Here is a 15604-nt window from a genome sequence, read left to right as displayed (position 1 = left end):
TGGAGTGCAATGGTATGATCTTGGCTCACAGCAACCTCTGCCTCTCAGGTTCAAGCAAATCTCCTGCCTTAGCCTCCTGAGGGTGGGACTACAGGTGTGCACCACCACGCCCAGCTAATGTTTGCATTTTCAGTACAAATAAGGTTTCACCATGTTGGCCAGGCTGATCTCAAACTCCTGACCTCAGGTGATCTGCCTGCCTTGACCTCCCAAAGTACGGGGATTACAGGTGTGAGCCACCACACCCGGGTCATAAAGACATTTTCAAAAAAAAAAACAAAAATGGAAACTTTATGATCAACCAACTTTCACTATAGGGAAATTCTGAAAGATGCATCTCAAGAGAAAGAAAGCTCACCCCAGGAAGAAGATCTGAGATGCAAAAAGGAATGATAAGCAAAAAAAAGTGGGAAAATATGTAAGATAATATAAAGAAATACTGTAGATAGCAATAATATAAAATGTATGGGATTAAAGAGAGATAACTAAAATATTGAGCAAAAATAACGCATATAGTGCAAGAGAAATAACTGGATTTAAAGTTTTCCAAGATTCTCGAGCTGTCCAGAAGAAAGATGGATTAATTTTAGGCTTTGTTAAGTGTGCTTAGTAAAATTTCAAGACAAACCAATACAAATTACAAACACGGTCCTAACTTATAAACCAAGAGAGGAAAGAATGGACTAAGAAAATAAACAAACCGGCGGGGCACAGTAGATCACGCCTGTAATCCCTGCACTTTGGGAGGCCAAGGTGGGTGGATCACCCGAGGTTAGGAGTTCAAGACCAGCCTGGCCAACATGATGAAACCCCCATCTCTACTAAAAATATAAAAAATTAGCTGGGCATGGTGACAGGCACCTGTAATCACAGCTACTCAGGAGCTGAGGCAGGAGAACTGCTTGAACCCAGGGGGTGGAGGTTACAGTGAGCACAGATCGTGCCACTGCACTCCAGCCGGGGCAATAAGCAACAAGACCAAAACTCAGTCTCAAAAAATAAAAAATAAAATATATATATATATATATATATATATATATATATATATATATATATATATATAAAAGGAAAGATAAAAAAAGAAACATGAAACAGGTGGGAAAACATTATAAAATATATAATTAAATTTAAACTCATCAGTAATTACATTAAAATTCAATGGATTAGCCGGGTGCAGTGGCTCACGCCTGTAATCCCAGCACTTTGGGAGGCCAAGGCAGGTGGATCGCCTGAGGTCAGGAGTTTGAGAGCAGCCTGACCAACATGGTGAAACCCTGTCTCTACTAATAATACAAAATTGAGCTGGGTGTGGTGGCAGGCACTTGTATTCCCAGCTACTTGGGAGGCTGAGGCAGGAGAATCGCTTAAACCTGGGAGGCAGAGGTTGCAGTGAGCCAAGATCACACCATTGCACTACAGCCTGTGCAACATAGCGAGACTATGTCTCAAAAAAAAAAAAAAAAAAAAAAAAAAATAGCCAGGCACGGTGGCAGGCGCCTATAGTCTCAGCTACTCGGGAGGCTGAGGCAGGAGAATGGCGTGAACCTGCGAGGCAGAGCTTGCAGTGAGCCAAGATCACACCACTGCACTCCAGTCTGGGTGAGTCAGACTCTGTCTCAAAAAAAAAAAAAAAAAAAAAAAAACAGAAATTGTCAACATGGATATAGAAATTTTTTTTAAATAGGAGACATAATTAAAATACAAAGACATGGATAATTTGAAAGCAAAAGAATGAAAATGATACACTGAGCAAATGCCAACCTAAAGAAAGTTGATGTTGCTGTATTACGATCAGATCACTTTAAAGTAAAATGCATTATAAGGGATAAAGATGGTCAGTACATAGAAACAGATGAATCAATATGCCAGGAATATGTAGTAATTCTAAATGTGTATATACCTAAATACATTGGCAAATTTTCTGTCGGAGCATAGATTTCAACTAGCCTCTCTCAATTATTGACATATCAAGCAGAAAAAAGTCAGTAAACATTTGTATGTTTGAATAACATAATTAACAAGCTTGGTCTGATAGAAAATACATAGAACTCTGCATCTAGTAAATAGAAAATACACTTTCTTCTTTAGCACATGGAAGAGTTACAAATGATGGCTAATGTATTTGGTCATTAAGCAGAACGACAAATCTCAAAGAATCATCATCATTCACATCACATTTCTCTAACCACCATGCCACTATGCTAGACCTCAGCAACAAAAAGATAAATTGAAAAAAACAAAAACCAAAAAACTCTCATACACTCGGAAATTTAAAACCATATCTTGGTATACTCAAGGTATGGTTCTGGCCCACTCTTGGTCCTTGAAATCTTACCATGCCACTATGATTAAGCACAACCTTGGAGAGTAACAGTTTAGAAACTTCTGTAGCACCTGACATTGCTGTCACCCAACCAGCATTTAATTTTTATAGCAATTCATTTGTATTGTATTTTACAAAAGTATCAATCCACAATGGGCTGGATAACCAAACTGGTTCTTCATCATAGACTTTGGGAAGCAGTCTTTTGTATGTTATATTTCAAGCAAGAGACCAAATGGCAATTTAAAAACACTCAGAACTGGCCAGGCATGGTGGCTCACGCCGGTAATCCCTGCACTTTGGGAGGCCGAGGCAGGATCACCTGAGGTCAGGAGTTCAAGACCAGCCTGGTCAACATGGTGAAACCCCGTTTCTATAAAAATACAAAAATGAGCCGGGTGTGGTGGCGGGCACCTGTAGTCCCAGTTACTCGGGAGGCTGAGGCAGAATTCTGAGTTCCAGAATTGCAGGAGCCCGGGAGGCGGAGGTTGCAGTGAGCCAAGATCATACCATTGCACTCCAGCCCAAGTGACAACAGTGAGACCTCTTCCCAAAAAAACAAAAACAAAAAAAACTCACTCAGACCTAAATGATTAAAAAAGGAATATGTTCTCATAGACCTATTTTTCTGGATCATAGCTATTTACTTTTTGCCACTCTCACCACCAGCTTGTGTCTCCTCCAGGTTGGGGATCTGCCACCATTTTTGTGTCCCTCCCGCCTGACATGGCAACTAGTGGAGTAAGTACTCAGTATTTATTTAAGTATTGATTAGGTATTTAAATTTAAGTATTTAAAGTATTTATTTAAAGAATTGTTTAAATAAATTTAAAGAACTGCCTAAATATTTATTCAACTGAAATGGCAGCCGTGGAATCATGCCTCTTCCTCCTCGGCACCTACTTTCTTGGCCTCACCCAGTGTCATGGAGTTACATCAGAAATCGATGCATTACTTGGCATATTTTACTGCGGCCCAGCAAGCAGTGGCTTAGACAGCCCCACACCTCCTCATACATTTAACAATGAAAAGGAGGAGATAAGAGGGAGTGGAGGCAGTCTTATCATCCGTGCTTGGGAAGGTGAGCTGGTAGTGCCATCCTTGACATGAAGGAGCTACTTAAATACAAATTGGATTAGCAGGACAGGATTAGAGCCTGCTGGAAGGTATTATATACTTATAAACTGCTTTGTGGAAACTCCTATTGTTTTCATTATAAGCCCATACTTCACAGAGTCAATCAAATGAAATATGGAATTAGTCTATTAATAAAAAAAAATGAGATATAAAATGAAGTGACTACGTTTCAATAATGCCAAGAAAGCTGAATTAGGCAATAATGGTTCAGTTTAGCCAGACTCTAACTAGATAATCTGAAATTAAGAGTTTTAATATGGATTTCTTCTTACTGAGAAATAAACTCACTAAAAATGGTCTCTATGTCCTCCCTCAAGAGAATAATATTCAAATAAGAAACATGATTAAGAGGTGACTTCAAGAAAGAAAAGGGAATATGAGATATTTGAGAAGTTTCAGGCTGATCTGGACTTTCCAGTGAATTGAAGCTCCAGGTCTAAATGGATGACATTCCCAATCCCAGGACACTGAAAGAGTCTGCAGGTGGGAACACAGAGCTCCTGTCAGTTACCTTTGAGAGATCATGGAGAACAGGAAGCTGACAAAAGATAAAAAGAAGCCAAGGCACTCGCTTTCCAAGAAAGACGAAAAAGGTGGATTAGGACATACACGAGCAGGTGAGTTGGAGGCTGATTCCTGGCAAAAATTCCAGGAAATTCAAATCTTGGTTCTGCTATTTAATGGCAATGTGACCTTGTACATATTTCATAACATTGCTATAAGGATTGAATAAGATAACATATGTAAATGAGATAAGGTGTGTAAATAACAATATATGTAATACAGTACTTGTAACATAGAAAATTCTCGGCCAGGTGCGGTGGCTCATGCCTGTAATCCCAGTACTTTGGGAGGCCGAGGTGGGCAGATCACCTGAGGTCAGGAGTTGGAAACTAGTCTGGCCAACATGGTGAAACCCTATCTCTCCTAAAAATACAAAATTAGCCAGCCATGGTGGCGCATGCCTGTAATCCCAGCTACTCGGGAGGCTGAGGCAGAAGAATCACTTGAACCCAGGAGGCGGAGATTGCAGTGAGTGAGCCGAGATCGAGCCACTGCACTCCAGCCTGGGCAACAAGAGCAAAACTCCATCTGTGAAAAAATAAATAAATTCATGAACTGGATAGCTCTGTGCCTCAGTTTCCTTACTTGTAAAAGGAATGTACTCATAGCATCTCATTGGCTTGTCATGTAAATTACAGCACCCAGCATTTCGTCAGCACTATGTACATCTCTGTTCAATAAACTGGAAAAGAAGTCTTTCGTGGCATGCTTGGGCAGCACTTGGCCCCAACCTCTTCAAGATTTCCCAGAAACTTGTTAAATTTTCATATGATGTGCACGCCAAATTCTCAGATGATGTAAATGTTGGATAATGAAATCAAAATCCAAAAAGACCTTGACAGGCTAGGGCTATGATATGAAATATGTGAGATAAAATTAAGTCCTAGATAGAGATTGTAAGAAAAAAATAACTTTTTTTTTTTTTTTTTTTTTTTTTGAGACAGAGTCCTGCTCTGTCGCCCAGGCTGGAGTGCAGTGGGGCAATCTCAGCTCACTACAACTTCCACCTCCCAGCTTCAAGCGATTCTTATGCCTCAGCTTCCTGAGTAGCTGGGATTACAGGTGTGGGCCACCACACCCGGCTGATTTTTTGTATTTTTAGTAGAGATGAAGTTTTGCCATGTTGCCCAGGCTGGTCTTGAACTCCTGGCCTCAAGTGATCCACCTGCCTCGACCTCCCAGAGTGCTGGAATACTGATGTGAGCCACTGCACCCGGCCAAGATTATTATTATTATTATTATTTTGAGACAGAGTCTCACTCTGTCACCCAGGCTGGAGTGCAGTGGTGTGATCTCGGCTCACTGCAAGCTCTGCCTCCCGGGTTCCCGCCATTCTTCTGCCTCAGCCTCCTGAGTAGCTGGGACTACAGGCGCCCGCCACCATGCCCGGCTAATTTTTTGTATTTTTAATAGAGAAGGGGTCTCATCATGTTGGCCAGGATGGTCTCGATCTCCTGACCTTGTGATCCGCCTGCCTTGGCCTCCCAAAGTGCTGGGATTACAGGCGTGAGCCACCATGCCCGGGATATTATTATTTTAAACAAAGACCAGCTTGGCTTTCCAGAAGTTTCTATGGATAAAAAAGAGAATTTTGGCCGGGCATCATGGCTTATGCCTGTAATCCCAGCACTTTGGGAGGCCGAGGCATGAGGATCACTTGAGTCCAGGAGTTCAAGACCAGCCTGGGCAACACAGCAAGATCCTATCTCTACAAAAATAAAACAATTAGCTGGGTATGGTGGTGGGTGCCTATAGTCCCAGCTGCTCAGGAAGCTGAAGTGGGAGGACTGCTTGAGCCTAGGAGTTGGAGGCTGCAAGAGCTATGATGATACCACTGCACCCCAGCCTGGGCAACAGAACGACCAAAAAAAAATTTTTTAATGACCTTTTAGCTGCCTCTAAGCTTAGTATGCCTAAAACAGTGTGTCTAGCACATTGCAATGTCCAGCTGCATTAGAAGAATGAAAATGTCCTAATAAAGACACTATGTGGACATACGTACTTCAAGATGGCGGGCACTGCTTGCCCATCATCAACTCTTCTTTCCCTGCTCCTCCTCACGTTTCTCCTAAGTGGTAGCACAGCTGCTACTACTATGGAGATAAGGATGGCTTTGGAACCCAGATAAACAATAAGGAAATGTAAAGCAGAAACAGACTCTATTTCCAACTCATTTGAGTGGCAGAAAACATTCTCAGGTGGGTATTGGAGGACAGCCTCAAGATTTGTGAAGAACTATAATTAGAAGTTTATCAGGGCACCTAATGGCTCACTGTGCTACAATGCTAAAATAAATTCCCCTCTAATCGTGATTACTACAGGATTTATCTAATCTATTTCCTATAGGAAATCAAGCTACTCCCAGGTACTTTATCAACTTTTTTCTCATAATAAACCCTGTCCTGACAAAAGAAGATATTGTCATCCCTACAGTATAGATAAGAAATTAAGGCAAAGAAGTAAAGTGAATTGCCCTGGGTCACACAGAACTGGAATTACAATTTAGCATCTAATCTTGGAGTGCACTACATGAGGTATAGGAAGGAGCATACTGAAATCACATTATAGCCTTCAGAAAAAGGCCTATTTACTTTAATCTCTGGGAGAAAGATTAATAGTATTTTCCTTGGCACATGCCAAAGATGTTGAGTAGACATTTTAGATTCCACAGGCTCATTCTAATCCTTTTCCAAATACTTAGAAAGCCTTAGTTTGACCATTAGGAAGATACTGGAAATAAAATTTTTTCTTTAAAATTAAGGCAAATATTTGCTGGAAACTCCAGAAAAAGCAATTAATCCAGAAAATTGTATAGTTCAGCCACGTTGTTTCAGGTCACCTGGGGCGAGAAACTTTCAAGTAGGCATAAATGCAGAGAGCCAGCTCCCTCATCCCCCCTCCCACGACCCATTCCCAATCCAACCTCATTGTCTGGGGCCTGGATAGATAAAGGTCAAGCGAACTCATGTTTTTAACGTTAAAAGTTCCAAGCAAATGTAAGTTATTGTTATAATGATTTATATATCTCAACGAATTACTGAATGAATCCATGTTCATTAGAAAAACATAGAAAACAAAGTTGAGCAAAACAAAATAAAAAGCAACTACTATACAATCAAGCAGTAAGAGACTTTTGTACCTATTTACAAATTGGTTATTTTGGTTTTTTAAAACTTTTTTGGAGACAGGGTCTCACTCTGTTGCCCCAGCTGGAGTGCAGTAGCATGATCATGGTTCACTGCAGCCTCAAACTCTTGGGCTGAAGTGATTCTACCACCTCAGCCTCCTGAGTAGCTGGGACTACGGGTACACGCCACCACACCTGGCTAATTTTTTTCTTTTCTTTTTGGTAGAAACGGGGTTTTGCTATGTTGCCCAGACTGGTCTCAAACTCCTGAGCTCAAGTGATGCTCCTATCTTGGCCTCCCGAAGTGCTGGGATTACAGGCATGAGCCACCTCATCTGGCCTACGAATCGTGTATTTTCTAAGGCTCATCTCTTCAGTCAGGCCATAAGGAAATAAGCCAGAAGCTACAGACAACCACTAAGGTTCTAGGTGTCATTTCCCGTCAATTAAGTGGAGAAAATGGTGATTTATCCATGAAAAGCTATGTTTTATTCTCTTGATACATATCCCAGAAGAGAGAAGACCACTACTCAGTATACCTGGTGGTAAGAAGAAATAACTTCCTAGTTGCATTTTATCAGTCTGAAAATCTGACACCACAATTTTAGAATTATCTAATTCAGTGGTCCCCAACCTTTCTGGCACCAGACACCTGTTTTGTGGAAGGTAATTATTCCATGGGAGGTGGGGCGGTGCAATGGTTTCGGATGAAACTGTTCCACCTCAGATCATCAGGCATTAGTTAGATTCTTATAAGAAGCGTGCAACCTAGATCCTTCACATGCGCAGTTCACAACAGGGTCGCGCTCCTTGAGAATCTAATGCCACTGCTGATCTGACAGGAGGCAGAGCTTAGGCCATAACGCTTGTTCACCCACGGCTCATCTCCTGGGGTCTGGCCCAGTCCCTAACAGGCCTGTACTGTGGCCTGTACTGGTCCATGGCCTGAGGATTGGGGACCCCTGATGTCACTCATTTACTTAGACCAGCAAATATCATGGCCAAAATTGATTGTCTATCTTTTTATCTATACATACACACAGTCTCATATACTGAAGGTCATGATTTTAAAATACATTTTGGTGGGATTCTTCCTTTCTCTCAGAGAAAAGAGATACACATTTAGAACCTATATAAAAGTAGGCCAAAGAATTGTTAATAATCAACAAAAGATGAGTACGGTAGAATCTTTCCAAATTGTGGGCAATGTCACTATTCGGAAGAGAAGCAAATTTCAATCCCTTTCTTTTTCTCATACTAAAATCATGCCATTACCTTTTTGTTTGCAGCCACACCATCCTCACAGTCGAGCACTGCACAATCTACATTCAGGGATGGGATCTTCTTTATTTTCTTTTCATCATTTCCAGGTACATAAAGCACTGCCCTCCGGGGGATGTACTTGTGACTGGATGAAGAACTATATCCAAGTCTGGGGACATCAGCTGCTAGAGACGCTTTCCTGCAAGACACATGATTAGGGTTAGCCCACAATGAGATTTCTGTATTTATAAACTTGTGAAAACTACATCTCAATGCAAAATTAAAACAGAACACATGGATAATCTTTTTTTTGTTTTGAGATAGGGTCTTGCTGTGTCACCCAGTTTGAAGTGCAGTGGTGTGATCTCAGCTCACTGCAACCTCCACCTCCAGGCTCAGGTGATCCTCCCACCTCAGCCTTCCCAGTAGCTGGGACTAAAGGTATGCACCACTATGCCTGGCTAATTTTTGTATTTTTTGCAGAGACGGGATTTTGTCACATTGCCCAGGCTGATCTTGAACTCCTAGCCTCAAGAGATCCATCTGCCTTGGCCTCCCAAAGTGCTGGGATTATAGGCATGAGCCACCATGCCTGGCTGGATAGTCTTTTAAAATTATGGTGGAATACAATCACACACAAAAACCAAGAAAACAATAATAGCAGAAATAATCAATGAACTAAATGTTATTTTGGCTGAGGTTTAAAAAACAGATAGGACTGTCTACTGACATCTTCTGAGAGAAAGAGGGTATACATATTTCTTCTTGGAAAACATTTCCAGTATTTTTATACTGTCCAGATAGCATCCGTGGAGAAAAAACGAAAGAAAATGTCTCCAAAAGGTAGTGTACGAAACGATACTATCTACAATCATACATAAAAGTAAAAAAGTAGAAAAAAAAAAAACTAAAGAAGCATTAGTCTATGGCCCTTGCCCTGCCAATACATCTTTTAAAGGAGGTATATCAGTGATTCACATCCAATTTTAACAAGACAAGATAGACTGACTCTTTTTAAGTGAGTAGGACAGTGAATGTTGCTGTAATTGTAGGCAACTTAATTACCGGTAACTTCGGATTCTTCATCTATAAAAATAATACTCATTTTGTAGGTTGTTGAGAAGATTAAGTTAAAGGAAATAAAGAACATGAAGCACTAAGCCAAAGCCTGGCAGATATTTTAGCTACTTGAAATGGTGGTGGGCGTAGCAGGAGTACCAGCAGCTGCTGTTGTTATTAATGGAGAATCTCTAGCTGTCAGTAGCCCTGGCCTGCTTCTAAACTATGCCCTTGCTTTCCCTTGCCTACCATACCAAGTTCAGTCTCTGTTAGAAATAAAAGGTGTTGGCCAGAAGCTCCTTTGACTTACTACCGCCCTTGCCTGGTCCATAGTTTATCCTGTGAAAACCATGCTTTAGCTCATACGCTATGGTCAAGGATGATGAAATCAGCTCCCGTAATCAGGACCAGTGACACAATTTGCGGGGTCCAGTGAAAAGGAAAATGCAGAGGCCTTTGTTTATAATTTATTAAGAATTTCACAAGGGTAACAGAAGAATGTTACATCAAGCACTAGGTGTTTCTAAGAGCACAAATTACATGTCCATGAAGCCAGCCCTGCCCATAAGAGATGAAGATCTATGACATGAAGACTGCCAATTAGGCCTTAGGCCACGTGTGGTGGCCCACACCTGTAATTCCAATACTTTGGGGAGCCAAGGTAGGCAGATCACTTCAGCCCAGAGTTTGAGACCAGCCTGGGCAACATAGCAAAATCTCATCTCTATCAGGAAAAAAAACTCAAAAGGCAAAAATTAGCCGAGTGTAGTGTATATGCCTGTAGGCCCAGCTACTCAGGAGGCTGAGGTGGGAGGATCAATTGAGCCCACGAGGTCAATGAGGCTGCAATGAGCTGTGATCACACAGCTGCACTCCAGCCTGGGCAACAGAGCAATACTTTGTCTCAAAAAAAAAAAAAAAGGGGGCCGGGTACGGTGACTCACGCCTGTAATCCCAGCACTTTGGGAGGCCAAGGTGGGTGGATAAATCACAAGGTCAGGAGATGGAGACCATCCTGGCCAACATGGTGAAATCCCATCTCTACTAAAAATATAAAAACTAGCTGGGTGTGGTGGTGCACACCTGTAATCTCAGCTACTCGGGAAGCTGAGGCAGGAGAATCGCTTGAACCCAGGAGGTGGAGATTGCAGTGAGCCAAGATCACACCATTGTACTCAAGCCTGGCAACAGAGAGATACTCCGTCTCAAAAAAAATACATTGCCAGTTAAGAAAAGTTAAAACCCAGCCGGGCACAGTAACTCACACCTGTAATCCCAGCACTTTGGGAGGCCGAGGTAGGTGGATCACCTGAGGTAAAGAGTTTGAGACCAGCCTGGCCAACATGATGAAACCCTGTCTCTACTAAAAATACAAATATCAGCTGGGCATGGTCACGGGCACCTGTAATTCCAGCTACTTGGGCGACTGAGTAGCGAGAATCACTTGAACCCAGGAGGCGGAGGTTGCAGTGAGCCGACATTGCACCACTGCACTCCTGCCTGGGCGATAAGAGCGAGACTCCATCTCAAAAAAAAAAGAAAAAGAAAGAAAAGTTAAAACCCTAGCAAACTGATGTTTTACTCTCCCTAGATAAACAGCATGATCTTAAAAAATATATATATATATATATGTATCTATATCTATATCTATATATCTATATCTATCTATATATATCAGCTATATTCCTCATGGAAACTCTGGACATCAGTAGTTAACACTACCAAATACTTTGCACGGTTGTAACATTTCACCAGGATTAGTGTGCTTGTGACTTCATGTATCTCAAGAAAAATGTATCTCACTGTCTTTTGGGGCCTTGCAAGTTTGTGTGGTGGCCCTCATTCCTTCTTCTAGCCAACCTTACCATAAGGAACTCTAAAACTTGAGTCTGGGTGGGGAGTGGGGAGGGATAGCATTAGGAGATACACCTAATGTAAATGACAAGTTAATAGGTGCAGCACACCAACATGGCACATGTATACAAATGTAACAAACCTGCACGTTGTGCACATGTACCCTAGACTTAAAGTATAATAAAATAAAATAAAATAAAAACTTGAGTCTGGGTCTTATTTTGCCACAACATAAGCACTGTAACATGTGAGGTATGGTGAGATAGAGATGAATTTTAAAAGTGTACATGGCTTATGAAACATTTCATTTAATATAAAACGTATTATGGCCAGCTAATTGAAGAGTGCCTGAAATATCTGTCATCGTTTTTCATTGATTGAAAATATCTGGTTTATCTAAAAACAGGGAAAAATACATAATGATGTAACAGCAACAACCACATTTTACTTATTCACACCGGAGACTAGAATTTGCAACATATACATTTCCCTAAAAATACCAAGAAATGTTTGGGGCAAATTCTCTGCTCATCAGGATTTAATGTAACCACACATGTGAAAATCTAAGAGGGGGGAAGATGGTGGAGTAGAAAGCACCAGCAATCTTCCCCACCCAGACAACAACTGCATTAGCAACATCTTCCTGCTGTAACTATTTTGAAACTATTTTGGAATCTATTGAAGCTTGCAACTTCTAAGGGAAGGCGTGGATATTAAATAGTAGTTAATTTTGGTCAATTTCAGCTCTTAGCAGAGTAGCAGCTACCCATCCCCCACCTCTCAGTCACATGGTAGGCAGCTGTGCCCATGTTCCCGAAGCAAACTGCACATAGCTTGAGGGAGCCAGGGTGAGCAGAAACAAAGACCCTGACCCTCCAAATATCAAGGATCTGTGCTCTGATCACTGATTGCTGGTTCTGATCACAGAAGTGCAGACAAAGAGGCTGAGAGCCACTGTTATTATATCTCCCTCCAATGTTGCAAGCCCCTCTCCCTTGGGCTAAAGTGACCTCCAGGTAATTTAAAGGGCCAGCACCTCCCCCGTTACTTTTTTGCTTTTTTCCCTTTTAGAAGTCAGATATTAAAGACTAGGACATTCAAAAACAAACACACATATAGGGGAAAATAGAAATGCCCATGGATGCCCAGAGGAAGGCTCAGAAAAGACCTGAGAAGCCAGGAGTGCTAGCTCATGCCTGTAATCCTAGCACTTTGGGAGGCCAAGGCAGGGAGATTACCTGAGGTCGGAGTTCCAGACCAGCCTAGCCAACATGGTGAAACAATGTTTCTACTAAAAATACAAAAAATTAGCTGGGCCTGGTGGCGCATGCCTGTAATCCCAGCTATTTGGGTGGCTGAGGCACAAGAATTGCTTGAATCTGGGAGGTGGAGGCTGCAGTGAGCCAAGATTGCACCACTGCACTCCAGCCTGGGTGACAGAGTGAGAGTCTGTCTTAAAAAAAAAAAGAGGTTGGGCGCAGTGGCTCACGCCTGTAATCCCAGCACTTTGGGAGGCTGAGGCTGGCGGATCACGAGGTCAGGAGTTTGAGACCAGCCTAGACAACATGGTGAAACCCCGTCTGTACTAAAAATTCAAAAATCAGTGGGGCGTGGTGGCAGGTGCCTGTAATCCCAGCTACTTGGGAGGCTGAGGCAGGAGAATCACTTGAATTCGGGAAGCAGAGGTTGCAGTGAGCTGAGATCACACTGTTTGCACTCCAGCCTGGGTGACAGAGCGAGACTCTGTCAAAAAAAAAAAAAAAAAAAAAGAAAGAAAAAGAAAAGACTTGAGGAGACCTTACATTTATACCTCAGGCTTATATTATCCTCAGCATACACACAGTATACAACCATCAAATAAGTAAACAAAAACAGCGAACCCAGGGGAGGGGGAGAATCTGATTTCTAGATACCACACTGTTAGATTCAAACATTCACTTTTCAACAACAAAAAAAATCACAAAACATATGAAGAAAGAGGAAAATGTGGCCCAGTCAAAGGAAGAAAAATAAGTCAACAGAAACAGTCCCTGAAAGAGACCTGACGGCAAAGACCTTAAAACAACTGTCTTAAAGATGCTCAAAGAACTAAAGGAAGAAGTGAAGAACATCAAGATAATGATGTATGAACAAAATGGAAATATCAGTAAAGAGACAGAAAACTTAAAAAGATACCATAAACCCCCGAACTGAAAAGTACAATAATCGAAATGAAAAATTCACTAGAGGGATTCAAAGGCAGATTTGGCAGGCAGAAGAAAGAATTAGCAAACCTGAAGAGAGGACAATGGAAATCATCAAGTCTGAGGAACAGAAAAAAGACTGAAGAGAAGTGAACAGAGCCTAAAGGACCTGCGGGACACCATCAAGCAGACACACACACACACACACACACACACACACACACACACACACACACACAGGAAATTCCAGAAGGATAAGGAGAGAAAAGTGTAGCAAGAGTATTTTGAAAAGATAATGGCTGAAAACTCTCCAAATTTGGTGAAAGACTTGAATACAAACATCCAAGAAGTTAAATGAACTCCAAATAAGATGAACTCAAAGACACACACACCTAGACATATTAAAATAAAACTTTTAAAAGTGAAAGACCCAGTTCTGAAATGGTGGCATAAAAGTAAGCTGACTTTAGTACCCACCCCTCCCCAACAGAAAAACAAAAACAAATATACAGCACTGAAATTATCACCAGAAGGACCTCAGAACTCAAATATGAAGAGGAGACAGTTCCTAGGACCCCAGAAAAAACCCTGAGCAGATGGTTAGACAATTGGATTTCTAAGTCCATAACAACACTCCCCACATTATGACAACCACCAGGCATGCAAAAACGTTTCCTCCAACTCACTGTTTCTACACTGGAAAAAGTGTAATTGAGGTGGACATTCAGCTTCTCCACCATCTTGGGTTCCCTGGCAGGAGGCCGGCCCTGCCTTAATCCATGGAAAGCATCCCAAGTGCCTGAAGGGAGAAATATCCCTGAGGAAAGACAGAGGCAAAGCAGGGAGGTGGGACTACCATCCCCAGCTCTGCAATCTCTGTTCTGTAACTCAGCAAAAGGAGATGCCAAAGCAGAGTGGCTGTTCAGAAGTACTACACTGTAGGAGGTCTGTCCCACAGATCCCCTGGGTATGGACCCCTAGCCAGCCTTCCCACACTGCCAGGAAAACCCCCTGGGGACCTCCTCCATTCAGGAAGAGCTGCTTTCTGATAGTTTACTAAGAGCTGAGGTGAACCTGGGTTTACGGCTCCACCTAGAGCTGAAAACGAGGCAGTGACCCAGCAGCAAAAAGCCTCTAAGCAAATGTATCCAATAAAATACAAAAACAAGCCAGCCAGAGAAGACTGGATTAAATGACTAATTCTTCATTGCAAAGACTTACACATCAACAGGAAACAACAGCAAACAGGGAATCATCATCTCCCCAAATGGACATAGCAAGGAACCAGTAACTGACTCTAAATGAGAGGATGATATATAAGTTCTCTAACCAAGAATTCAGAATAGAAGTTCTAAGGAAACTCAGTGATCTTTAAGATAACACAGAAAAGCAGTTCAGAAATTTATCAGATAAACTGAGCAAAGAGGTTGAAATAATAAAAAGAAATCAAACAAATCTTAGAACTAAGAAATATGTTTGCAGAACTGAAGAATTCCTTAGAGGCTTTCAACAGAAAAAATGGATCAAGCAGAGGTAAGAATCATTGAGCTTGAAGATAGGCTATTTGAAAATACATAAAGGAGAAAAAAATCTTTAAAAAATCAGAATCAACAAAGATTGCTCACAAGATACAGAAAATTACCTCAAAAGACCAAATTTGCCAAATGAGTTGGTTCATGCTTGTAATCCCAGCACTTTGGGAGGCTGAAGCAGGAGGATCACTTGAAGGCAGGAGTTCGAGACTAGCCTGGGCAACATAGTGAGACCCTCTCTCTACAAAATATAAAAACACTAGCAGGGCATGGTGGTGCATGCCTGTAGTCCCAGTCATGCAGGAGGTTGAGGTGGGAGGATTGCTTGAACCCAGGAGTTTGAGACTGCAGTGAGCTGTGATCACACCACTGCACTCTAGCTCAGGTGACAGAGTGAGAAACTGTCTTAAAAACAAAAAAAAAAGACTCGACTGGGCACAGTGACTCATGCCTGTAATCCCCGTACTTTGGAAGGCCGAGGTGAGTGGATTGCTTGAGCTCAGGAGTTCAAAACCAGTCTGGGCAACATGGCAAAACCCTGTCTCTAGAAAAAATACAAAAA

The 15604-nt window shown here is 41.8% G+C and overlaps 1 protein-coding gene across 15 annotated transcripts in view; it reads right to left on the bottom strand.

Moving 5' to 3' along the window:
- Positions 1 to 15604, bottom strand: part of CLYBL (citramalyl-CoA lyase) — a 280497-nt gene that overhangs the window by 108382 nt on the left and 156511 nt on the right. For 13 of the 15 annotated variants that reach the window (XM_074021334.1, XM_045377322.3, XM_015439472.4 and 10 more), the window contains one exon: positions 8427 to 8613. Coding sequence is in view for 10 of the 15 variants with exons in the window: in XM_045377322.3 (XP_045233257.1) it covers positions 8427 to 8613 (187 nt within the window). In the remaining 5 variants the exon portion in view is untranslated. Of the gene's footprint in view, positions 1 to 8426; positions 8614 to 14196; positions 14409 to 15604 lie in introns of those variants that run through there. The other 2 variants (XM_074021335.1, XM_074021331.1) reach the window with 1 other exon arrangement.

This window comes from Macaca fascicularis, chromosome 17 (assembly GCF_037993035.2).
Source record: "Macaca fascicularis isolate 582-1 chromosome 17, T2T-MFA8v1.1".
In the NCBI taxonomy this organism is placed as follows: domain Eukaryota; kingdom Metazoa; phylum Chordata; class Mammalia; order Primates; family Cercopithecidae; genus Macaca; species Macaca fascicularis.
This window is presented reverse-complemented; position numbering and strand designations above follow the sequence as displayed.